The 26705-nt window shown below is 44.5% G+C and overlaps 1 protein-coding gene across 1 annotated transcript in view; it reads right to left on the minus strand.

The window, feature by feature from the left end:
• LOC311505387 (ryanodine receptor 3) overlaps positions 1-26705 on the minus strand; it is a gene marked incomplete at its 5' end in the record, with an annotated part of 106637 nt that overhangs the window by 49840 nt on the left and 30092 nt on the right. Inside the window, 31 exon segments of the mRNA XM_084568935.1 lie at positions 549-775; positions 1682-1768; positions 2640-2805; positions 2917-3077; positions 3682-3870; positions 3948-4156; positions 4514-4688; positions 4781-4983; positions 5290-5437; positions 6253-6412; positions 6742-6825; positions 8126-8229; positions 10136-10240; positions 10320-10536; positions 12074-12266; positions 12527-12768; positions 13906-14039; positions 15201-15319; positions 15608-15703; positions 17147-17282; positions 18158-18338; positions 19206-19327; positions 19730-19894; positions 20515-20671; positions 21177-21251; positions 22100-22193; positions 22917-23016; positions 24448-24561; positions 24566-24642; positions 25098-25176; positions 25370-25444. Of these exon segments, the coding sequence (XP_084425061.1) occupies positions 549-775; positions 1682-1768; positions 2640-2805; positions 2917-3077; positions 3682-3870; positions 3948-4156; positions 4514-4688; positions 4781-4983; positions 5290-5437; positions 6253-6412; positions 6742-6825; positions 8126-8229; positions 10136-10240; positions 10320-10536; positions 12074-12266; positions 12527-12768; positions 13906-14039; positions 15201-15319; positions 15608-15703; positions 17147-17282; positions 18158-18338; positions 19206-19327; positions 19730-19894; positions 20515-20671; positions 21177-21251; positions 22100-22193; positions 22917-23016; positions 24448-24561; positions 24566-24642; positions 25098-25176; positions 25370-25444 (4394 nt within the window).

Raw genomic sequence — 26705 nt, forward strand, 5'->3', positions numbered from 1 at the left:
ATGTGCGTGGTTAGAGCTCCTGTAGACCAGTTAATAATTTGACATTGTTACATAAATCCCCATAAAAACAATCATGATAATTTTCCTCTGTCTAAGGGGATAACTTCAGTCTAGTTTTGACTGCCCGGCAGCATGAAACCTCAAAAGGTTTTTAATTTACAATGAAATAAAATAAAATTGAAGGAATCAGCAAATCTTTTTTTTGAGCTGAGATAATAGCTGAACAACTGCCAATGTTTCCTGTGGATCAACTAACCAACTCATTAATTTAGTGCAGTGTGTGCTGATATTTCAAGGAGTCTCCTCATTACCAACAGTTGAATCATAAAACTGACACCACTCTTGTGTCTGTTAGCTGAAAATAAAGCTACAGCAAGCAGAAAATTTACTCAGCTAAGCATAAATGACAGGCAGAGTGGCTAGACAGTTAGCCTGGCTCTGATCAAAGTACGTTTGTTCAGGATTCTAACTTCCTGTACAGATTGAATTCTAAGATTTGAATCAGTGTGCTTTAAAATCAATTAAACACACTAAGCCGTGGGTCGTACCTGTTCTCCTCGGGTATGTGTACAGCCAGCATTTGCAGCGGCTCCACACACTGAACCACCCAGCCGTGCCTGTCATTCACTCTGGCTGTCTCAACCTTGAGGAAAGTGTTGGGCATGCGGCTCCACAGCACCGCGTTAATGGTCTGGACATCCAGCCGGGGTGGACACTGGGGCACCGGGTTCTTGTGTTCACTCTTGAAGATGGCTGATGACAGCGGCATGGCATTCTGGAGAGGACAAAGAAATGAGGAGAGATTCAGGGATTTAAGAAATATTACTTTTTGTGTGCCAAACAGGCGCTTATAAGAGTGGAAAATGTGCCACTCTTGCCTTCTTTTTTTTTTTTGTTATAAAAAAAGACTCACTGTGAACTGCACAAAGAAAATGATGCAGTAATTTCCCCAGAGATGACAGTGACAATCAGTTTGTGAATGTGTCATGTGTTGTTTTTCTTTGTGTCAGTGCCACGTTTCTTGCAGAGTCACACTTTTTTCTTTTTTCTCTTCCGAACAAAGAACTCATGTACGGTGCACGCTGCAGCTGGGCTTCCTCTTTTGCGAAGGTTGTATCTCTGAATACTTTTGCTGCGTCTACATTGGCACGAGCGTTCAGCTAATAATTGGAATAATAGCCCAATAAAAAGAAAGATTCTCAACAGACAAGTTTCCTGGAGGGACAGAAACGTGTTAGCAGCAAAAAAAAAACCTGTGACGGAAAAGATGTACAAAGCAGGAGTAGATACGGGCAGCAATATTGAAAGCATGTGTGTCCATCTTGACCACCTCTTTTTTCTCTTGAATGAATTTGATGTTTTCAAGAATGTTCTGAAAAAAAAACTTCTTCTGTTATATTTCCGGTAAGACTCGACACTCTCTGGTGGGCAGACTTTGCCCATGTTAAGTGTTCATGTAAATCATCTTAAGCTGCAATCTCAAATCAAAATTATTTTAATTGAGTTGACTAATATTATCCACGGAAGTAGAATTAAGTTATTGAAGGAGTAGCTGAAAATGAAAATGAGACACCTGTGAGCCATAAAAAGCTCTTCCTTCCTTCTTAATTTCTGGTATTGCTGACGTCTAACTGTACCACAGTGAGGTTACAGCGATGGAAACAAAACCACAGAGATATACCTTTATTTTAGCCAGTTCAAACTGGAAGAGGTTAGGGCTGGTTGGTCGCACAAACACAGCAGGGAAGAGCTTTGTGTTTGGTTCCACCTGCACGAGAGAAAAGAGCAGAAAGTTATTAAAAGCTCCAAACGGGAAGTGCACATCAAAAGCTTGAAGAGGAGCAAGAGAGCATGACTTGAGGAAAGCTGCTTAATGATGCATCACGAAAACTCCACTATGTACTTAGCGTGCGCGCGTGTTTGTCTGCGTGTGTGTGTGTGTGTGTGAGCGAGCGAGCGGGCGGGTATGCGTGATCATTCGAGAGCGTCGGCTGGCGGGATGAGTCAGCGCCGGATGAAGCCTCGCAGAATTTCCGTGAGGGAGAACATAAGAAGATTATACACTTTGAAAGGTTCTTTAAGATTTGGTTCTCAAAGTAGATCTGAGCAAGCGAATTCTTAAGTCCAAAAGTCGCCAATACAGACGTCACTGCTGTGTTAGTAAAATATCCAGAGGTATGAAATTAGACATTCCCAAAGTTAGAGGACTAAACTGCTGATGGGCAGCCAAACTGGTGGTGATTGTGAAACGACGAATGAGAAATGAATGAGTAGATGGTAAACTGGTCGTCTGCACATTAGTCTTATATTAAATCCCTATGCTAATGAAGAACATGGATATTCACAACATTGTGTATTTGCTTTTCTATACACAATGTACACCAATCAGCCAAAACATTATGCTGACCCCCCTCTCCCAACCCATAGGACCCAAAGGCCCCCACTAACAACATTCTGTTGCCAAATACCACAGGACACCCTCAGAAGGCCCGTGTCCATTCTCTGTTGAGTCCCAACTGTTTTGGAGGCACACTATTAGGAAGGTGGCCATAATGTTATGCCTGATCGGTGTAATTTGCACTACATAGCATGGATTCTGCCTTGTTTATTCCCGTGTGTACAGTGTAAGTATTGAGCACCTGGTAGGATGTTGATATCTCCTTGCCGTTGACAGTGAATGTCACCAGGCCGGTGGCCAGGTCTATAGGGCAGCCAATCTCTAGGTCCACATTGGTGCGACTGGAGGTGTGGACAGCGCTGGTCACATCACCGCCCCACACCATGTAGCAGTTGCTCCTCCTCACACTTTGGAAGCAGACACAAGCTTATTCAAGGGATTTATAAGGCACAGCACCGGCCGACGAGGTGAAACAGTTACAGTTTTTTAATGTGTAAAGGCTAAATAGAGCGCCCCACCTTTCGTGGACTCGCCCCCGTTCGTCACCCAGGGTGACAGTCACCGTTCGGTTCTTGCTGAGGTTGTAGTTGTTGCTATAGTAATGGTAGTCGGGGGTAACCCATCCGACCCACACACACGCCGGGTCCTGACCTGCGAAGACTCTCACTGAATAGTAGTACTGTAACAAAAATAATTGAAGGGTGAGTCATGTACTGAACGAGTCGAGGGTAAAAAATAGCAGGGAACAGAAGGTTCTTAAGTACCGTCGTGATGCTGCCGTAGTCCACTCGCCGACTTTCATCACTATGACGCACAGATCTCAGTGGATATCTGACAGAAACCACAGGCGATAGGGGACCATCAGTTTGAGTTTTAATTGGCTTTGCAGTTTACAAGGCTAACTGCAACACAATTACTTCTAAGTATTTAAAACAAAACATATGGGTGTCTTGAAGATGTTTCACCTCTAATCCAAAAAAGTTAAATTCAAGTCTCCAAACAGACAGCTTGAAGTCCAGTTAATTGTTATTAACAACTCACTTGATTGCCAGAAGGGATAGCAACCCAACTGCTGTTGTCAACCACCTTGTAAACAAACTCAGTCGCTCTCAATGCGAGGTTAAAAACCTAGAGCTCCAGTCAATGTGTTTAGAGTTAAAAAAAAGCCTTTTGGATGAGAGCTGTTTAAGAAGCTCAAGCAAGCAACTTCGTGTTAGGATTGCCAGTTTTTTGCATTGCAACTTGAAATCATGATCTGGGAAAGGTCAGTACCTGTGTTTGACTTTGAGAGTATCGTCCTCATGCACTCCGTTCATGTCTACTACAGGGCTGGACTTGAAGAAGGAGTGGAACTCTACAGGCATGCTGAGGCGACAGAACACCATGTCGGCATTACTGTTCTGGGTGCCAAACGTCTTATGGGTGACTTTAAGACACGGGGGGCTGTCAACGGTGCCGTCAATCCTTGTTACCTGCAAGCAGTCACCTGTTACCTGACTATTTTTGTAATTTTAACCAGCAAAGGTCTCACAGTGTTTTTTGTTCTTACTGCGATGTGGTTGTGGTCCTTCGGCACGTTGACAAACGTTGGCAGACGCTTGCTGAACCACATGGTGATCTCTCGGTTCATGTTGACAGCAAACGGTTCAAATCCCTCCTGCAGGCCACACATGGTGTAGAACTTGAAGGTGCTGGCATCCTTCCCCAGGTTCATACGACCCACCTGAGACAAGCTGAGACTACACACTGGAATAAACCCTGAAGGACAGCCAGAGGAAGTAAAGGAGGAAGCGGAGGGAGAAGAGAATAAAACCTCTAAGAACACACATGATTGGAGATGGGGGTATAATCAATCCAGTTTTTTCAAAAAGGCAATTTACAAGTGTCACATTAAGTAAGGGTGATTTCGTTACAGGGAGCCACTTATTTTTAACTTCCATCCACAGCGTGGTCTTTCTCGGTTAAAGCTCCCTGCTCTGCATGAGAAAGCTTTATTAAAAGATGAGCGGAGGATTACAAGGGCATACACCCAACAACTCTTTCTACAATCACCTCGACTGTCGGTTTGTACAGCTCGCTAACATCATATTCACGTTTAGACATGTTATTTCTCACCATCCTCTGTTTCAAAGTCAGTGAAGCAGAGTTCAGAGCCCTTGGTGGTGATCAGGATCTCTCCATTAAGAGTGAAGATCATGGACTTATCCTCCATGTTGATCATGCAGCCCACCACATCGCCAGCATGCCAGCAGCGCCCAAACAACCGGCTGCCCATGTTCAGACAGTGACCCTGTGCACAGCGCAGACAGGCATTTAGAAACAGAGCACATGAACGTAGGCTACAGTAAAATTAGACTGATTTCGGTTTCGCTCGCGGCTTACCCTGTACCCGTCGAAGACGAAGGCAAGGTCATCTGTGCCAAGCTCCACATCTGGCTTGCAAGCGGGTCTGGCCCAGCCCACTCTCATGTCTCCTCCTGTAACGGCCTCGAATTCAAAGTACCATTTTCCGGTCTTCACTGCGTACGTCCTCTCTACTCTGAAGAAGCGGATCTTATCAATGCTGAGCCGCTCAACCACTTGTCCTAGAGGGTGAACGGAACAGTGTCAGATCAGAGACTGTGCCTAAAACCCTCAGAATCCCCTCCAAAAAACCAAAACAGTCATTGCCAAGCTCCATAGGTGCAGTTAAAGGCAAACATTTAACAGTCCTACTCGCTTTTGCTATAAACTGACTGAGGGTGGGAGGCAGAGTTCCTTATCTGGACCGGAAGATTAAGTCAGTACAAAATGTTTTTCTGCTTATCCTTTGTGTGGAGCATTTTATCATGGACTGTATAATTTGATCTTCTGCGCTTCTTGATAATCACTCTTCCACGGGCAAAACTCACCGCCTTCCTGGTCTGAGGGCTCAATGTTGTATCTGTAGCCAATGAGAGTGCGAATAGCCTCCCGCAAGCTGTCCCTGTTTGACTTCTTGGTGCGCTCATCCAGCAGAGCATAGGGAACCAGGCGAGGGTTACGCTTACTCTTCAGATCCTGCACGGAGAAAAAGAGAAAGAATTTGTGCTGAAAACCTGTGGGGGGACTCATGGGAGCTAGCTCAGCCGTACAGCTGTGGTGTTTGTTACGACTGTGCTGTCAATCCCAGTAACTGAGAAGTTAATTAGCCATTTATTGCCACTGGGCTACTGCTGCTCATCACTTCCACTATTTTTTCTGTGTCATTTCTTCCAGCATTGCTCCCGTTGGGGGACAAGATGCAATCATGGGAATATCATATTAGTGCTACTTAAGCTTAATTTGAAACCTTGAGCTGTCTATGCAGGTTGGTTGTTTAGACTGGTCTTATAGAAACAGATTCAATGAGTCGTTCTCATGTTGCATTAAAGCACACAGTTGGTGCCATGGTGTACTTTGCGACCAGAATACACAAGAAACTTGGAAATGGCAAAATCATGATACACAAAAGTTGCCTCTACAGCTGTCTGCATGTGCACTTTTTGTCCTCCAGACGATTAGGGACATGCCGTATGCAGTGTGCTCTGTACAATATGTTCAGTGGCTTGTTGCCCTTTACTGCCAAATATCTTTCTGTGTAATGAATAATGACGTATAGCTTGGAAATGTCAGACTAAACAAACAGTACAAGTGCACTGGTACGGTTTGTCAGGAAAATTAATGAACCATAAAAGTAGAAACGGATAAAAAAGGACAAAGATTGAAACCGAAGGCAACATGGCATTTTATATATTGAGAAAACAAGGCTGTTTTTTTGCAGCATTTTTTATTTATAAATGTCGGTTTTGGTCCCAACACAGTGCACGTACATAGAAAAATCTGTGTGAGCCCACCTGCTGAATGCCGTAGGTCCATCCCTGTTTGATGCGGTCCTTTGCCCACACATTGTGCGCATTCTCCGCCAGCTTGTCCACCAGCAGTTCCTGACCTGGAATCAGCTTTATGTCAGATAGGTCCAGAGGAGATGGCTTATAACCATTGGACATCATGTAGCTGCAGAAAAAAAAAAAGAAGCATAATGAAGAAGAGTAATTTTCCCTCAGTTATGGGTGTACAGTTATAAAAGGCAGATCCACCAGGACTGGCTTCCGACAATTTATAGCCTCCTTTCTTGCAGCACAGACAGTAAGTGCTGTTTTTTCTCATATTACTGGAAAGGTTTGGGTGATTGTTCACTGGGTTTAGCCGTTCTCTGATTTACCATTTCATTCTGGTCTTATTCTAGAGTTTTATGTTTCATACAGCTGTTACAGTTCAGACAAAGGTACAGACATACCATAACTGTGTTTGTTTGCACGTTTACCATAAGCATACCCACTTACTTCTTGGGGAGTTTTATCTTTTTGAGCGATTCCTCAGCATTTGGATTCACCTGGACTACACGACAGCCCAATGCCAGCAGGGTCCTGTGGGCGAGACATTACACTGTGTGACTCTGCGCTTCAACATTATTTCTGATTTGACACTACATCTAGATCCACTGGTAATAACAGAGCGGCTGGAAGTGTTCAAATAAGGCAGTGAAATTGTGCGTGTCCTGATCTGTTACGGAAAGGACAAACAATACCCAGAGGAGTGGAAGGGGTGTGAAGTGTATTTTGACAAATTTTATTTGCGCCTTGCGAGAGGACAGCGTGACAGTAAAACAGAGTCTGGTGTCACTCAGAAACCTATCAGTGTCAGCCGCACGTGTCCTCCACTGCAGCGGCTCAAGATTAATCACAGCAGATACTTCATGTTCTCCTTTATCATTTAAAGAGAATTTATGCAAACCACTTGTCATGAGTGTTATGGGCACAACCCAGTGTTATGCAGAGCGTAGGACGATCTACTGCTAACTTAAAGAGCACAGATAACCTTCCCAAGGGTTTACTTTGTCAGATATTTGCCCAGATTAATCAGAGTCATTGTTTAAGCCTTGAAATTAATTGACTGAACAAGTATCTACCTCCATTTATGTATGTGATGCTCAACTGCTAACACACAATATTTTAAACACGCCAACAAGTCAAGTATTACAAAAAAACCTGCAGTTCTTCAAATGGCCACTTGAGGCTGGCTTCAAAAGCAAGTCAAAAAATGTTAAAAATTCATGGTAACCGTAGGGGACTAGGACTTTTTATATTACTTATCCTTTAAAACAGGGGTCTTCAACGTTTTCCAGGCCAAGGACCCCCAATCTGATGGAGAGATGGAGCGGGGACCCCCTACTTATATATATATATTGTATAAAATTGTGTTTTATATTAAACCGGTCCTATAGTATGGCACAGCAGCATAGATCGTTTATTTACATCAAGATGGTTGACTCTGTTGCCGTTTATGATCACTACTATCAGGAAATCGCCCATAAATATATGTTATATAATAGTTAGAGCCTTGATTCTTTTCCCCATAATCCCCAAGCTGTATAACATTTAAAAAGAACTTCATGTGTGTTTAAAAAAAATTGTGGAGGTGAATATAAAAAAATGTCTAATCAATCAAAACATTTTCGCGACCCCCCTGCAGTACCTCCGCGGACCCCCTAGGGGTCGCGGACCCCCTGTTGAAGACCTCTGCTTTAAAATATTATAAAACACATTTTAGAATTAGCTAAGAGTCATGCACTGCCAAGATGGCAACAACAAGAACTCTTACTGACTTTACTTTTCAAAAACAAATGTATAAACCAGGGAGAAAATCAGCCCATAATTCTTGACATACTTCAGAGTTTCTGTCGACATCTGCAGATTGTAGTTCTTTTCTGTTTCTGGCAGCTTGGAGAAATCCACCAGGCATGGATGCTGCCGCTTATTGTCTTCCCTTATCTGTGAGAACAAAAGCAGTCACAGTAAAAAACATATCAACTGTCTTCTGCTTTAGTTCATCTTCATCAGTGCTCAACAATATCTCAATTCATATGCCCAACACGTGGGGAGAGTTTACTTAATATACTGTATGCAAATGAAATAAACAGCCTTGTAAGTCAATGTTACTGTGAACTAACAAGGGGGCGGGCATGTTGTTGGAGTGATAAGACAGTCTACTCTAGTGAACATGTTATGGAGAGGAACAAGAGAGCATGTTTTCTTGAGGGAGATAGAAAGGTGCATGGCAAGAATACCAAGTGGAGAGGTGTAATGCGTCTCTTGAGGCTGCACTTTATGCCAAATAATCCCTTTGGCAATGCTGCTCAGAGGAGGCGGCATGGCAATGGCGGATATTCACCAAGAAAACATGCAGGGCTGTGTACAGATATGCAGCTGTGTATGTGTGTGTGAATAGTCTTCTGTGAATAACACAAGAACTAAAGGAAATCTCTTCTCTTACAGTTCTTCTTCTCACAGAATTATACTGGACGAACAAAGGAAAAGGGTATTTATAGGCAACCAGGGCTAAATGACTGACAATACTCGTATTGCCTGTATTTTAGGTTATTAAAACAGTTTTGCACTTCATTATAATTTCTGTTGAACAGAGCATAAAAGCTGGAGGTCTCAGTAACAGAGGGAAGCACATGTTTGTTTGACATAAGTGCGGTGTTCCATATTGGTTGGTTTTGTTCCTTTAAGACCAAACAGGTTACTTTGGCGTTATGCTGTGGCTAATGTACAATAAACCAGAAAGGCATGGATGGATTATTGATGTTTGCTACTATATACTTTCCAGGAAAGCAACTGACAATTACTTGTTCTCTGTCTTTCTGAGAGTTAGACAAGAAAGTATATAGCACTGGAGGTGTGGTCAGGAGACGTTTAGCTTAGCTTAGCATATGTTAGCTTAGCATATGTTATACATAAAACTCTCACAAACACTTTACGGTTAGTTTCCTTTGGGCTACGTTGGTTGAACTTTCAGCAGAGCCAGGGTTGCTGTCTCCCTCTGCTTCTGGTCTTTATGCTAAGCTAAGCTAACTATCTTCTGGCTTTAGTTCCGTTTGACGATTAGATCTTTTGATTTAGTTAACTGTATAAATAGCTAGGCTAGCTTTTTCCAGTTGTTATGCTAAGCTAACAGGCTCTTGCTTCAAAGTTAACATGCAGATAGGATTTGTGTCAATCTCCTCATACAGCTCTTGCATACAAGCATATCTCCAAAAAATGGACGAAATGTATGCCTTTAATAGCAAAATGAACAAAGATATGATCTTATGTATATAGCCTACTATGAAAAGGTTTGTGCACATCCTGTGTTTTGAATTATCATGGTGGAGCGACCCTTGGGTTGCAACCTTGATGACGGCCATTAAAGAATCAATTGGACACCTCATTTGCCTTTCTTTCAAAAGAGGAAAAAATGAAATCCAGACAATTAAAACACAGACTTTCCTCTTGGTTTATTGCTACGCTGAAATTGCCAAAACATCCTGTTCTGCCCTTGGGTGAAACAGTAGTTTGTAACTCGTAAAACACAGACACAGTGATCTCTACTTCCTACAAACAAACCGGAATGAAGTATCTAAATGAGTGACATGAAAAGCACTGAGCGTGTCAAATGAGTGTTCTTTTTCCACTTACCCTCTTTTTGGTGTGAACAGCAAATTATAAAAGAGAAAGCAAGATGATGTACAGGCTTTTGTGATGGTTAAAGAAATTCTAATACGACTAACGCATTTCAAGCTGACTTTTAATAATTGTGTATTTGTGAAGAATGGATTACATATATATATTTTTAATCTGTGACGATCAGATAAAATGAAAATACGAGCAAAGGAACAATGTTCCTGTTTCTCACCTTGCCGTACGACCAGCCCAGCTCAATCTTATTCATACCCCACAGTTCATGGATGTTCTCAGCCAGCTTGTCCCGAACCTTCTCCAAATGAGCAGGCATGACAATCTGAAGAAACGTTCAGGTAAATGAGTACAAAAATAAGACGTTTATGAATTGCAGTCCCATACTCCTCCTGGGAGCTCACCTGGCTGGTTTCCACAGGTGTGGGGATGAAGGAAGCCTGCGACAGGACCTGGGTGGTGCCCAGCAGATCTCGGACTCCGTCCACATCTCTCTTGTACTCCTTCACCGGCTCCACCTTCATTTTCTCTTTGGGCAGCAAAGCCTCGTAACATGGAGCGTAACTCGATGGAGGGAGGAATTTAAAGTCGCCGTGTCGGCCACCCAACAGGAAACGTACCCTAATGAGAAAATATGTTGTTCATTTGATTGATCTGTTTGACGGTCCAAAAATGATAGGGCCAAAAAATATCTGTGCAAATATAAATATCAGCACACAGCAATAATAAGACAGCTATTAATGAAAGAAGCAGCCAGTGAAAAGAAATCCAACCATGCAGCTACACATAAATGCTTTTCCCAAACAATCTTATCCTCCTTAATCCGCTCCAATCAGTCCTGCTCTAACGGGGACAAGTAGAGTGAAAAAAAAAAAAAAAAAACGTCTCGGGCCATCACTGTGAAGAGACTCTCCTGAGACCGCCTAAAATAGCTACTGAAGTAGTAGTAGTGACGCAACCGAGTCAGCTCTGACAGCCCTCAATTATTGAGCAGTGATGTTGTGTGACTGTCACTTTCTGGCACATTTAAATCCTTGGAGACGTTCACCCTGTTCACTGGGTCAGTTTCACACACAAGCTCAGAGACGTCTCACCCACACAAATGTGTTCTTAAGGTGGAACCTTCCATATACAACACTGAATATTAATATTGAAGATCTAGTAAATTGGCATGGGCAGTCTTGTTATTCAGTAGTCAGACTTACAATGACTGTAATGAGATATCATGTGGAAGCACAATGTCTGCACACTCACACGTGGGAGTTAATGGTAACAATGAACGTAAAACTCAAAAATGCAAATATGGGAGAGAGAGAAGGAGAAAAGAGGAAGAACATAGGAGAAAAAAAGCTACAAGCAAGGCTTTGTGAGCAAAAACACTGTTCAGAAGATAATATACTTTATATCTATTAAAGTCCCCAGAAAATTGTTTTTATATGTCTTGCATTATGGGTCCCTTATATGTCAGTAAAATAACAAAAATAATAATAAAAAATAGTTTTGTAGGTATCCTTAGTAATATTTTGGGATTATAATTTAATGGAAAACTATTTAGCAATTATGATGATTCATCCTGCACTTGGGGGCGTGGTCTAATTGTGCATCAAAATATTAATTTAAAGAATTTACCAAAATTGGATATCACTCACAGTGTTTTTATTGATAAATGGAGCAAGAAGCAAGATGAGTAAACTTAGGGCATTCTTCAACATGTTTATGTTCCTTCACTCACATGCAAATCTCCACACTTTTTTAGAACTAATTTTCTACAGGCAGTAAGAAATGAATTCTCTCTCTGATGGCTCACATGCCCAAATAAAATCAGACTAGCCACTTGGTGTCAAGTGACTCAAGTGAAAGCTGCAAAATGCTGCTGTGCTCTTCAAAGTCAGAGTCAATCATGGAATCAGGGGAAAACTGCTGGAGCTTGAAATTCCATTTTAAAGTCCTGTCCATCACACTATCTGTCATCACCATGGCAACAGAGAGGAAAATAACCCAGGCCCTTGATGTATATATATATATATACGGTATATATATTTTGGCATGAGGCTTGTCTGTCTCTTCTGTCTGTGCTCATGCGTGTAGCTCATTTATCATGGAGGAATTTCAAGGTGTCATCTCAGACGACACGCAGAGGAAACAAATAAACACTCACTTGACTCCCGCCGAGAAGCTGACAACGGGGAAGAAGAGCCCGTCTACGTTGAAATTTTCGAACATGCCCTGGACGGGCTGCCCGTTGATCCTGAAAGAGATGCTGGGCGCTCCCAGGTCCAGACAACAACTCACCACATCCTCTGAGGTCAGAATGTGCTGGTTCATGGACGCAACCGCCCGCGGGATACGACCTATTTAGGACACACACATACCGTCATGTGAAATATGACCTAGTGGGAGATGCTGGCAAAGATCACATTTCTATCACACACACACAGACAAAACCGAACACACATATACACACACATACACACACACTCTGGGCAAGGAGATCACTCCAGCAGGATACCTATCCTGTCTAGACACAACCTGGCTGTAGCCCAGGGTTACCACTCATCTTCAATATGTTAGCTTATTAAAATCTCAACTGAATTCTCCTTCTGCCGCCTACCTGACCAGAGGTGTAGTCCATCAAAACCGTATGAGTAGAGGTCATCCCCGACTCCGTTGCCCCCCCAGCCCTCTCCTCCTCCAGGGTAGGGTGCATATCCTTTAGTGTTAGCCCAGCCCACTCTCAGGTGGGAAGGCTCGCTGGTCACAAAGTGGTCCACCTGGTCGATCATCAGCTCATAGTACCACTTCTTGTACTGAGCTGAACCCTCACTCACCCCCAGGAAGATGTTCGGTCTCATGCTGGGAATGAAGTGAGATGCGAAATCATTAGGTGTCCCCCAGAGACCTATTTTACACAGGAAGTTAATGAAAGAGTTTATCCTTGGGACAAGATAATTTAATTTGCATGCATTTGGTATGGGGTGTTCCACTTCTCTAGTAACAAAAAGAAAAGATAATATACACAGAATATATATAAAGTAAAATAAAAACCCTACAGTATCGAAAAGAGATTTAAGGGCACAGTACAATCTGAACACAGAGTGCTTCAATCACCCAAATGTCACATCACACTTGAGTGTACATCGCTCACATTACTCAGTCCACCCCAGGCATGTACTTTTCGGTGCGCACCTCTTTCTCTCAAGCTGAATGAACTAGCATATATAATGTACTGGTTGAGATGCTGGAGCTGCTTAAACCAGGTTTTTGTGAATTTAATTACCTTACCTGCACCTCTGAATGATTACAAAGCAGAGGTTTACACACTATTGTTAAAATTGGTGGTGCTAAAGAAACTAGTTCTTACATGGAAAGTAATTATTTAAACCCAACTGCTGCATTAATAACAGTTACATATTGCAGTGTAATCTCTTTAAACAGATATCTTCATATCAAGATGTAGTTCGGTATTTTTGGTATTTAGTTCTGATTGTAGTCCATTGTTACTCCGAGCAGTGTTGGTCAGTCACGTTTGAATGGGCTTTTTTTGCATGCAGCAACAGTATGCATGGGATGCTTATAAGCCAGGACACCTACAGTACATACCCTGTCGCCAAGCAAGGTCAAGTTCGCCAAGCAAAACCCGTAGACCAAATTTTTTAAGCGAGCGGAAACCGGCTACTTGTGAAACAGTCCTGTTGAGGATCGTCGTCTGAAACAATGACTGATGCACGGGACAGGAAGCTTTGACCCAGATATCCATTATCTGTTATCTGGACATTGGCCTCCAGAGGGTAAGCCATCGGACAATGACCACGAGGGTTTCCCAGCACAGGCTTTGAAAGCATCACTTACTGGGAACTTGCCTTGGCTTGGTAACATGGTTATTTATTTGAATCTTCTTCTTACAGAATTCTTGTAAATTTAGAATAAATAAATAACCATGAACTACAGTATCAGTGGACCATGATGTTGAAAGGCTGCAAGGTCTCTAACCTCTGGACATCGTTGACCAGCTGGGTTTGCAAAAGCAGATCTCTCTTGGGCAGCAAGTGATCACAGATGAGGTTCTGATTGGTTCGCACAGCCACGCCGTTGCACACACACAGCGAACACAGCACATCCAGAATCTAGAAAGGAAAGCGGAGGCACAAGGGGAGGAGGATAATAAGCAACAATATCGTATGAAAGACCACAACAGCTCTCCAGCAACTGATAACACGCTTACTTCATTGTCCCTATTAAATGCTCAATATGAATCCATAACTTTCCAGAAATGAATAATTATCTTTGTCTCTAATCACTGTCTAGGCTGCTGCTCTAGGGACAGCCTCTTGCCATGCAACCCCTGCGTAATTACTCTGCTTAGTGGCGGGGACAAAAACATGTCCAATAAACTCCCCTTGATGTTAGCTTAACAAAGCAGTAGAATTAAATGGGCCGGGTAGCTCAGCCAAGGGTGACAGGCCGGAGCACCTACGCTTTATCATTGACCTTTCTCTCCTGCTTCCGTAGCAAAATGACGCATTCAGGCTGATTTACGGCCCCGACCTGCTGACTGTCTGCTCCTGATCTCATTGCACTGTTAAATGGATTCATGATGGGGGACACACTGCAACAAAACCCGGAGGAACTTTCCCGTCAAGGATCGAAGTTTGTATGCTGGTAGAGGGTAAGCACAATCAATTAGTAGCTAAAGAGAAGGCGATGTGACAAAGGGGCCCGGAGGTAACTGTTATGGAAATAAATGTGAGTCTTCTGGTGAGCCTAATGAGGAAAGATTCAGATTCTGAACTGGAGACGAATGGCTCAGTGGTTCTTCAGTGTGCTTTTCTGCATGACTAAAACATTCTGACAACATCTAAGTTACTGGTGATAATTCGGGATGCAGCTTCCTTTGCTCGAGAGTTAGATAATGTCAGGACTGCTTTCATGTCTGCACACTAAGTAAATACCCATAGCCAGAAGCTAGTTAGCTTAGCATAAAGACAGCAAACAAGGGAAACAGCTGGCACGGCTCTGTCCAAATTAGGTATGTAAATCCAAATACAGGGGTCCTCCAAAGGTGAAAGATCCTCAATTGCTTTAGAAAATACATGACAATTTGCAGCTTGTAGAGACATTATTGGTCTTGACCAAGGAACCATGAAAGTGATAGTTTTTTTTGTCTGTATGCTAAGCTAAGCTAATTGTGCTCTACAGATTTTCCTCGAAGACACATGTTTTCTCAAATATATATATTTCCCTGCATTTCCACACACTTGACCATGGCACCACTACTTAATACTGACCTTGTGGTTGCGTCCATGCTTGTAGAGCAGCGATATGATGGACTTGATGTGTCCTCTCTGGATAATGTTAAGAGCCTCAGGGCTCTCAATTAGAATGCAGTGCAGTACCTCCAGAATGCCTGCACAAACGCAAAATCCATCAATTAGTTAGTACCCACAGAAAAGGAAGACACACCAGAGGACCCTCAATCTGCTTACATTTTCAGAGTATACTACTAGTACACGCTCTACCATACATTTAAAAACTTTTCCTGTACTATCTTTTGAGTGTAATTTTTGACTCATGTCCCTGTTGAGGAGTGCCGGATTGCCATGAAAGGAACTCAATTTGTGATGTCTCACAAGAGTCGCCTCACAGTGCTGTTTCACCGGAGGCTGAGAATGCGTGAGGGTGACAATGAGTGTACCTGAAGAAGACTCCAGTCTCTCCAGCTTGCTAACCAGCCAGTCCAAGTTGTTGGAGAACTGGGTGCAGTTGTTCCGGTTCCCTCGGATTAACGCCGCTGCAGGGCGAGAAGAAAGTGTGCATCAGGCAAATTTTATACTAAACTATACATTGTTTTCGTCTTGGGATGGATCTCTTTTGGTGCATTTCTTAATGTGATGTCTTACAAGACAGCAAGACAATGTCACCCGAAGGTGGACACCTTATATTCAAGACCAAAGCCAGTTAAAGAAGAGGACACCCTTTGACACCCTTATACATATTAATTTTGGAAGATGCCAAAGATAGAAGGAGGGAGTGGCACAAGGAGAGAAAAGACACAAACACGTGCGGACATACACACCCGCGTATGTCCTAGCTAAAAAGACAGGGTCATCCAGTGCAGACAAATAAGGAGGGAAGGAGGGAGGCATCCCAAATCCACTTAGCACTGCGCCGAACCAGGTGTGTGGAGGAGGGAATGAGGGAGCAGCGAGACGTGGCTGGAACACTAATGCAAGCCGGGAGGTGAAATCAGCGTAAATAAGAGCCTGAAGGACATTCTTAGAGGGCAGAGGGGCTTCGGTATAGCGAGATGAAGGATAATCTTTGCACACGGGCTACTAAGACTGTCTCCTTAAGAATGGGGGCACATCTAAACCACGATGGGAAGAGAATGATGCCTGCCCACTATATCCTGCTCGCAAATGCATCTTTAATGTGACAGCTGGCAAAGTAAAGTCCAAGACAAACACTGTACGCATCAAAGGGAAGACATCGGGATATGCAGACAGAGAGGGAGAGCAAAAACTGTATTTCCCCGCCAGGACATTTGATTTAGATGCACCTGTATCCGACAGAGCATATGGCAGGAGTGCAAGCGGTTTATACTTGATCAGTTTGGGATCTAGTGAATTTGGAGGCCAGGTCAACAACTTGTGCTGTTCTTCATATTTTTTGAGTTGTTCCTAAACCATTTTTGTGTGTGTGTGTGTGTGTCAGGCTGCATCCTGCTGGGGATGGTTCCTGTCGTCAAGGAGTGTCATTGCTATGAGGTGGGGGTGCCTGGTCTGGTCTGGTCTAGGTGGGTGCTACATGTCTAAGTAACATGTACGAGTAAGATGGTCAATGTTATTTACTTCTCTTGTCAGTGGTTTTAATCTTGTGGCTGATCAGTGTATAAATAAAACAGAAAACAGCACAGACAGTGATGAGAATTGATAGTTAATAGCTAAAACCAATGAGGGCAATTATGCTGGGCATTGATGCTGTGTGTGTGTACACGCCTACATAAGCTATCAAAATTATGGAAACCTCAGAATTCAACCCGTCCGTCGGAGGCGTCTGTAAATAGCTGGTTAAATACGGAGTCAGCACACATCTTCATCACCTCCAAATCCTCACACTTGCAGCTACTCAATCTTCCTCTGACTCTGAGATTGATTGCAGCAGCGAGTCTAAACCTTGCGCCTTGTGCAAATGTGCGTGCGTTTGCGTGGCTTGTGGCCGACCGGCTCCTCACCCAGCAGCTCATACAGCAGGTTGAGAATGTCTTTCCAGGCTGCCCCGGCCTCAGAGCCAGCGCACTCCCCGAAGTGGGCCGCGCTGTTGTAGACGTTGAGGCGGTCGATGCAGTTGGACACCAGAGTCAGCATGCCCTGAGAGAGATGTAGAAACCCAACACGTGAACGCAATTCTACCACACGAGGCAAACCCAACGTATACACATTTACGTTTCCGTTACAGCATTAAACACAAGCTCCCATTAGAGATTAATTTGGCTCTTTTTTATCCCATTTACTGGTCGTGTCATGGTGATTTATATTACAGAGGAATATCTATAGTGATCAGATATGCTAAATGGAGGGCATAAAAGACAAAATGGAAATTGCAGATGATTTATAATGCCAGGGAAAATCATGAGTCAGCTGCCTACAGTGACAAATTGACCTTCTAAATGTAATATATTAGCAGTGGGACAGAAGAAGTGCTATTTTGGTGTATTACTGAAAGAAACACACAAGATAAAACAAATTCTGTGTGGTTTCCAAATAATAAAAGTGCAATATTTTACGATCACGTAAATCATGTTTATTGCATTTAACTAAATCATGCTTCTTGAGGAATCATACTTCACGTTGCTGTAGCGTGCGCGAGTTAAGGGGAGTTTGGATAGTCCGCATCACCGGGCCCCCTCCGTAAAGCAGCTGACATTTCGTAATTGATGAAAGCAATTTAGGCCGTAGAGGCTTAGCAGAAAGCCTCGGTGCACTCACGCCAGCCTCGGGAAAACTTATAACACCAAAACTGCTGACGCCTCCATATGGAGTTCAGATGGCAATGAAACACGCCGTAGAGAATCAATTGCTTCAGCCCTTCACGTACTTTTGCGAGATTTCTCCAGGGCTCAATCATACATGCAGCCACTTACTATAATTGCCTCAATCACATTCTTCGCTCGGGGTTTGTAATCTTTCGCCGATGGTATTGCTAATTGTCATTTCATGAGCACTTCCTCTCTGGTGAAACTCACTTCCTGTTTGAAGAGGTTCTGCCTGTTCTTCAGTGAGCGCAGCTTGATCTGCCTCGCTTCGTGCTCCAGCTCGGCGTCCGGGAGCTGGAAGTAGGTGATGAGGTCATTGAGGGTTTGGAGCACCTCCTCGACAGGCAGGGCAACCAGTGCCCTATTCTTAAGACCCAGACAATCCAGGTCTCTGGGAAAAGGGACACAGAAAGAAAAAACAGCCCTTCACACTGATGTCTGTGATCATTTATGTTTTTTTTTTCATTTCTCCCATTCAACAAAAACAATGAAACGCTGATAAAGCCACTCTAATCGGGAGGCTACCCATATTTGAGGAGAGGCAGTGATGACTAACACAGTGTTTAGCCCACAGGTTCATTCATGCTGAAATGCTGATTTCCGCTGGCCTGCTAAAAATAGCTCCCGTCTGATGCGTGGGAGGGGCGTGTGAAAAGATGTGTGTGTCACAGCCGCAGGGGAGCCTGACAAACTCTCGCATGTTATCGCCACGGGTGCCCCCCGAGCCCGACCCAGGGGACAGCAAGGGCCCTTCGATAACAAATAAAGGTGCTGGAAGCATCCACTTACGTGCTCCAAGGCTCCCATTTTCATAGCCGGCCGTGCGTAGCCGTGACGCCGCTGCAGTGTTTGCCATTTGGAAACGCATGACTGGTCCACTCAGTGAGCTGTCTGGGGCTTCAGCACCGCACTCAGTCAAAACTCACAGGCCCAGAGCTTAACTCTCTACTGGCTGCGCTCACGGTCTGGAGGGACGTTATATCACGACTGCGTGGAGCTCTGAGACATGTATGTTTTTAAGGCCTCGGCTATGATTTGAACTCAATTTTATCATCTTTATTAATTATGCGCTATCATCATCAGCGTGGTGCTTATGTAACTTGCACCAGTGACAGGACATTTTGCACATTACCCTAATAAAGTGTCCCAAGACAAATGTGGACTGTAATTTAGTTTAATTGGTCAATTTGTGCAATCACGTCACTGTGAGTGACTAATATCATGATTTATTTTTTTTTTTTCCCAACGCTGAGCATACCTGATGAATCGTTTGAAGAGTAGCGTGGTGTTGCGGATGATCCGCGCGGCACGGGACTCTTCGTGTTGACAGCGCTGGAGGGTCAACCCGTCATCCATGTGACCTTCAGAATGCAGGCACGCCTTGAGAGGGCAGGGCAGGGAAAGAGGGGAAAGAGGGGGGCAGACTGACTTTAGATGATGTAGGTAAAGGGAAGAAAAGGGAGCCTTTAAATGGAGGAAATGTCTCCAGCCGTCCTCAGCCAACACTGAGCCTCGGTGTCTGGAACACAGGTGCTGACACTACAGGCTATCTGGCTGTGTTTACACAGAGGACACGTTGTCACGCACATTATCATATGGACGTTCCTATCATTTCTGCCACAGTAGCCAAGGGACGAGATTTATACATAGTTTAGACAGTGACAATAGACAATCATCCCAACTTAATCAGCTCGTTACGCTCAAAATAATTATCTGCCCCAAGGAATCTCATGCATTGTTTTCGCATGCGTCAGAAGACGGGTTTTGCTCGTCGCCACTCACTCGTCTCTTGAGAGGACCCAGACGAGCAGATTTGACATCCGGTGCCTGGTAGGAGAGCCAGAGTCCCGTGGCCACGTGCATGATAAAGCAGATCGAGTCCCCGTATTTAATCTCCGCCATCCCCATGCCCTCGATGTCCCGCTTGGGGCTCTGCTCCAGCTTCTCCTGCACACGGGAGGAGAGGATGAACATGTCAAAGCTGTCAGTGCGGAACACATGAGCGCGCACAAACGCGTGCGCGTACAGGCGTGCTGCATGCAAATTTGTTCTTAATTAAACCACCAACCAAATGTCGGCTGCATCTGCTGCTCAGACTGAGAGGATTGCTACTGGGATCAGATGTAACTGCAACCTGTACTGGTCGTGAAGGGTCCAGTGATAAATGAGTTCACTTATATTGTTTAATACTTGAATTGAATCCACATTGGAAGGGTCACTAATTGGCTCACAATCACTGGTCATATCTAAAAACTCCATTACAGGGAGTAACAGCTAAATGGCTCAGTCAGAGTTTGCAGGTTCAGCTAAATTAACCTCTATGGTGCAGCTTTCACTGGTCCAGTAATTCATGTAATTTATCCTTGAAAAAAATGGTGATTTTCCAGCCCAAGGATTGTGGGCGGTTCGTTTGTAAAGGTTTAGAGGTGATCCTTTGAAACGCGCTCTAGTTGGCATTTAATGAGGAATCGTTTGGCTGATCCCGTGTGACACAGGTCACCTTGAGGAACAGTGGGGAGTCAAGCACATACATCTCTTTTTCTATCTATATGTGTTTGTGTCCTTGCCTTGGAGGCTCTGAAGCAGAAGGCTGTGGCGATGGTGTCAGACCTCTCCCTGTCCTGCAGCACCAGCCCCCTGTCCTCGGTCAGGGCCAGATAGTGGCCTGTGGTCAGGTGCCGTAGTCGGAAGGCCTGGCCCCAGCGGATGTGGCTCCCGCTCCAGCTGTCAAGGTCACACCCACGCATTAAAATTAGGCAAAAAAAAAGTGCATTTTGTAAGCCTTGGAATATCTGTTAATGAGCTGAACTCTAAACATTGCTGCCAGCTGTTAATTATCTAGCGTGGATGTGACTGAAGCATTAACGGAGCTGAAAGCATTTCTCTATCTCTTTCTTCTTTTGAGGGAATTCAGAAACAGTCAGAAACATGGTAGATGTGATAAACATCATGTTTGATGCAGGCAGTGAAATGCTGCGTTCCTGGGTGACTGTAAAATAGCCAGGGTCAAAGAATTGAAAGGGAGAGGGACAGAGTATGTGTAGCATTAAATTATAGGTGTGGAGAGGGAGGAGTGGATAAATGGCTGTAAGAGGAAAGAAATGGAAAGAAATGGCAGACAAAAAAAAAGGTGAGAGACGAAAATAGGATTTTTTTTTAACAAAAAAAGGATAGAGTGGGGGATGGGATGGAAGGGAATCAATAACAGATCACGTGGAGGACAACCCACCTGATTCGGAGTGGCTCCAGCCTCCACAAGGACCTCGCCTTGGCACCGGCTTTACCCGTCTCATAGTTGACTATCCTGGGGATGCCAGAGAAGCATGAGTGGGCGGTCTGTCTGAGGATGCTTTAACTGTCTAGCCACCATCGACGCTGTCAAGGTCATTCATCCTGGCTTGGAAGAATACCACCTCTTTCCTCTCGTTTGTCACACTGATATTCACTGACAAGATGTTTGACTCAGACACATAAACACACACACGCGCGCGCCGAGCCTGGATTTACTCGGCCGGCTACAGCACCGCATCCTTCAAACAGAGACATGTGCGCCCTGATAACCCTCAGCTACACTGTCTATCAGTGATATGGGTGACTGGGCCCAAAGATAAAAGGAATCGCTCATCCCCGCACGGTTGACAGCTTGGAGTGTGTTTGATCTGCCCCAGAAAATTGTAAGGCCTCTAAAAAGCATGGCTCTCCTGCTGAATTTCAAGGACAAAGCAAGGAGAACGGCCAAAGCTAGAAATTAATATCTAAACCCACCCCTCTGTATTTGCCGTGCTCTGTTCTAAAAATAGACCCTGTGTGTGTACATGTGTGTACATATGTGTGTGTGTGTGCCAAGGGGAAAACACACATCCTCTGGCACCTGGCTGAGTGTGCATGGGCTCTGCCCGCTGTTTTGACCCACTTCAAGACCACTGTGCCATTTTCCTGCGTCCTGTCTTATCTGTGTTGGCACCAAGCAGCTATACTGTAGATAAAAATAGAAGCCATTTTGGCTCCACGGAGACCTGAGAGCAACGGAGGTCAGAGACATTTTCATGACGTTGTGGTGATGGCATCGGCCAGCTTCTGATGTGCTTTGCAGCTGCTTTGCCATTGGATGCTGCTTTGTGTTCCAGGGTGTTGCTGTGCTGTGTTACGCACCTCTGCTGCTCTTCACTCTGGTCTGATCCTGGGATGGTCACTACCTCGTCATGCCCGTGGAATAACCGCATCACATGACCGCCCAACAGGTAGCCTATCAGAGAAGGAAGAAGAGATTTAAATACGGTGGTTCTAGTTTTTGCGGTGTTGTTGCTGCTCCTGGTCACAATGTCTCGTTAACTAAAGGTTGGATCATTTAGGTTGTAGCTACAGTTCGAATCCAGTTTTGGTCAACGCTGGCTTTTTATTAAGGTCGGGATCTGTTTTAATTTTTATCCATTTCCTGTTTTACTTTGTAGTGTGTTCTGTTGCTCTTAGTTGCGCTTCCTGTTTTTTCCCTCCTTTGTGACTACTGTCTCCGCCCTACTGTGTTTTACCCATGTCTTGTTCCCCAGTGTATTTGAACCCTATCTTAGTTACCTAGTGTTCAAGCTCTCTCGTGTTTTTTCCTACTTGCCTCCTGAGCATGATCTGTTCTGCTATTTTTTGACGTTAGGATTTTGCTCATTCCCTGTCTGCTGTGTTTGCCTGCCTGTTTTAGATATCGACCGTCTGCTACCATTGAATTAAAGAGCTTGTTCTGTGGACTGTACATTCGCCTGGTTTTCTCCTGTTTGCACTTGGGTCCCAGCACCCCAGCCCTTTTACAACTAACATGATTAGGATTTTTCCAAAAAGCAACCAATATTAACATTATTAATTGGGTAATCAGATCAACAGTATGTTTCAAAACAGAGTATTAAATGTAAATATACAGTATATACTACCACGTATACTGTATACATTTCCAGATTCATTGATTCCCTGAAATCTCTACCTTCTTCTATGTTGCTACCGGAGCAGATGGGATGGACGTTCCACAGAGTCTGCATGAAGGAAGCATCCACCTGGATGTTGCCATTGGAGATGGATAAGTGCTGCGGGACAGATTAGATGCAACAGATGAAGTTATTAGAAATACTTGATACCATGTTTCACGTAATTCCTTTTCCTGTGCTTAACCATAAAGGTATGTCCAACCCCCATCTCTGTTCATCTCAGTTCTCAACGTCACCTCCATGTCCCTCTCTCTAGTCTTTCCTCTCCCCTCTTTTCTTTTCCTCTTTCCTCCTTCCATCGCTGCATTTGACCTCTCTCATCCCTTTACTTCAATACTTCTCATCCTATCCCTTTGACCTCTTTCATCCCTTTATCCATTTCGATTTGATCCATGCTGGTGAATCACTTATTTGTAGACAAGCATACAGGGGACAGACTGAGAGAGCTGCCAAAGACTCACATTAGGAAAATGTGGAGAAATTAAATTGGATCTTGTGAGAATGATCCACTACCTGCTTGGGTCAAATAAAAAGATTTCATACCATGTAACAATAACACTATATTAATTCTTTATATTTTATCAGAAACTAAATGTAAGTTCTATGGATAGGTTAAATAAACTCAACTCATCAGGCAGCGTTTAGCTGGAGTTAGAAACTCAGTAATCACTGATCCAGAAGGAAACTCCAGTTTATCGTTGACTGCTGAGGAAACCATGAAACAGACTGACAGATGCCTCGAGTGTTTGGGGATTTATACCATGTGGGAGGCTGTATTGCTGTCAATGTGTGTGTGTGCATCCTAAAACACAAATTTTGTGGCAGCTGTGTCCCGATCATCCTCCTTCCCCTGAGTCTCTCCGCAGCCCTAAGGTGCTGCGCGTCCCCACATACCACGGTGTGGATGACAGCTGGGACACACTACCAGATTGGCAGTGCTGACTGTAAGGCGATAGTGGTCATCTGTCCGTGCCCCCCGCTGCCGTGGGGGGGTAAACACCGCCTGGCCGCTGTCACCAACTTCATGGATCAGAGGGAACATATTTCCCAGGCTGGATCATAGCACAGTACTATGATGCTAAGCTCAGGGGGCAAGCTGGTCTCATAGCGAAAGAGGCCTATTGTTGAAAAGGTCAACTGGGAAGTGCAACAGGGTGATAATCATTACTAATGGGACAGGGATGAGGAGATGTGACGAGGATGATAATAGAAGAGGCTCATTTGAAACGGCGCTGGCATTCAGTCTAAATAAATCATAGCATGACATAACCAGACATTTCCAGTGCACATCCAAGTTTGCATAATGTAACTGTATGTAGGTGCAGTCATCCAGAAGCAAAAAAGTTGTTGCTTTTAGCCTCCTGCCGGAGAGAGGCCACGGGAGGAGAGCAGCACGCGTTAAACAGGATTGGGATAATCTGAAATGCTGTCGCATCAGGGGACGTGTTCTCCGCTGATGTTCTCCTGCTAACAGCTCGACATTATCCACACATAAGCACACCGGCTCGAGTTATCAAATAATAAACTTACAAGGTATCGCTCTGAGGACACGCTGACGAGGATGAGGTCGTCGCCGATGCGCACTTTCTCCCCCTCTGATCTCTGCTTGGAGGCCGGGTGGATCGTCCACCAGCAGGCCTCACCTGCAACAGCACAGACACATGTATTGTGCTATGTAAGTTAAGCAAGCATACACAGCACAGTGAGCACTACGCTGCCACTGCCCTGATGTCATTTGTAATTACTCATAATGTAACCAGGTCAGAGCAGGCAGAAATGAGAGCTTGGGCACACGGGGATGCACCATGGAAACAATCTTGAAGTGACTGCTCATCTACTGCAGCGCATGGCATGAAATGAATAACAACAGGGGAAAAAAAACTTGGGTCCAGGTATCAGGATACCACGGCAAGAATATCAAATTTGCAGCACAGATGTAATTATCGCTGACAACAGAAACACGCTGCGAGACTACAGGGCTCTGCAAGCAATATTAACCGAGATGCATAAAAGAGAAACAGTGAAACTCACTCACGAACAAATGAGGTGACGAAGGAAAGATAAAAGGGGGGGGGGGGCAGAAAGAGACTGAACAAAGACAGAGAGAGGCGGCAGGAGCGGCGCTAAAATAGGAAGAAAGCGGAGGATGAAAGGAAACTGTACCGGAGCTGTTCTTTTACCTGTTGAATCCTCCTGCAGGCCGACATCAAAGGACAGCTTATCTGTCTGTGACCTTGATGTCTTCAAACAGGCCAGGTACTGCGGTCAGCACACAGAAAACCATAAAAGACAGAGCCGTCACACACATATACACACACTCACACACACTCCTCTGAAGGTGACCTTTCTCGCATGCTGCGCTACATGTGTCATATGCTTATACTTTTCACTTTAAATCCCACTACTGTGATAATCCGGCTTGATTGTTTTCCGCGGTGTGCAACCTCCATACCATAGAGCTGAAGGAATGCCGCAGGAGGATGGCGTGTCCATAGAGTAGAGTCTTGTGTCCGCCGCTCTGCGCCGCCTGTTGGGATAATTCACACACAAATGCATGGTTACACGTCAGCACAGGCTCCTGACGGGACAGCCCCAGTGGTCTCCCTCCAGCCGCTTCTATCTACGCCCGACCTCTGACACTGAACGTCGACCTCGGTGAGGACCTCCTCGCCGGCGACGGTGGCCTCAAGCCGGGGGCACGTGTCTCCCGGGGAGGGTTTGCCACACCATCTCGCCAATGAAGACATGCAATCTGACTTGTCACAGGAGATGGCGTTTCTGGCTCCTGTATCCATGAGCGAAACAGGATACGGGGTCATCTTTCCAGCACTCCGGCTACGGGAATGTGGGAAGGATGCACAGCTACTGTCAGTCTCCGATGCAATGTCGGTATTAGGAGGGAATAACTCCATCGCTCTTGGGGTTGGGTTGAGATGCAGGAGGGGGACTAATGACATCCCTACATGGGGAGATGCAAGGGGTTTTGTTGTTTTTCCGCGGGCAAGTTACACCCATGTTACTCACCTTCCTTATGAGCCTCTAGGAAGCATTAAGGTAAGAAAGAGTGTCATTATTCAGAAAGAACTATTGTTCTCCTGAGCCGTTCTGCCTTATTTTATTCTTTGGCACAATATATTAAAGTCCTGGGGGCACAAATGATTGTCGAGAAAAAGGAGAAAAAAATGATTTTCTTTGGCATTCTTACAAAGCAATGCCATTGGAATGACACCAAGAAATAATCAATGCCAAACAGCCACATAAAAATGTCAAATTATACTGAAACTACAAGCACACCAGGACACTAAAGACAAGTATCTACTAAAGCTATGTCCATTATGTTGATGTTATAATGGTATAACATCTGAGGGAGAGAGCTGAATCATGGCAGTGTTTCATGAAAACATCCCACAATCTCTCCTTTGTTCTGTTTCACTGTGACTCTTTTTCTCTTGCTCTCTCTATCCCCCTCGATTGGCCACTGGGACAATAGCCGGCCTGTGATTTGATGCAGTTGTGTCGCGGCAGACTGCAGCACTGGCTTCCAGGCTTCTTCTGTGCTGCTGGCTACGGCTTTCTGCTGGCTGAGGTACTGAGCTTAATGCGGCGAGGCACAGTGAGCCGCAATCACCACAACCAATAAACCCAAGTCTTATCCCAACGCTGGGCAGAGAGTTATCTGTAAGAAAAAGAACCTTCTAAGCGTGGAAACACATCGCAGCATTTAATGGCCTATAAAGCAGATGACTTTAGGATCAAAGAGGTGCAAGAGATGAGAAGAGCAGAGATGT

This window comes from Chelon labrosus, assembly GCF_963514085.1.
Source record: "Chelon labrosus genome assembly, chromosome: 20".
NCBI classification, from domain to species: Eukaryota; Metazoa; Chordata; class Actinopteri; order Mugiliformes; family Mugilidae; genus Chelon; species Chelon labrosus.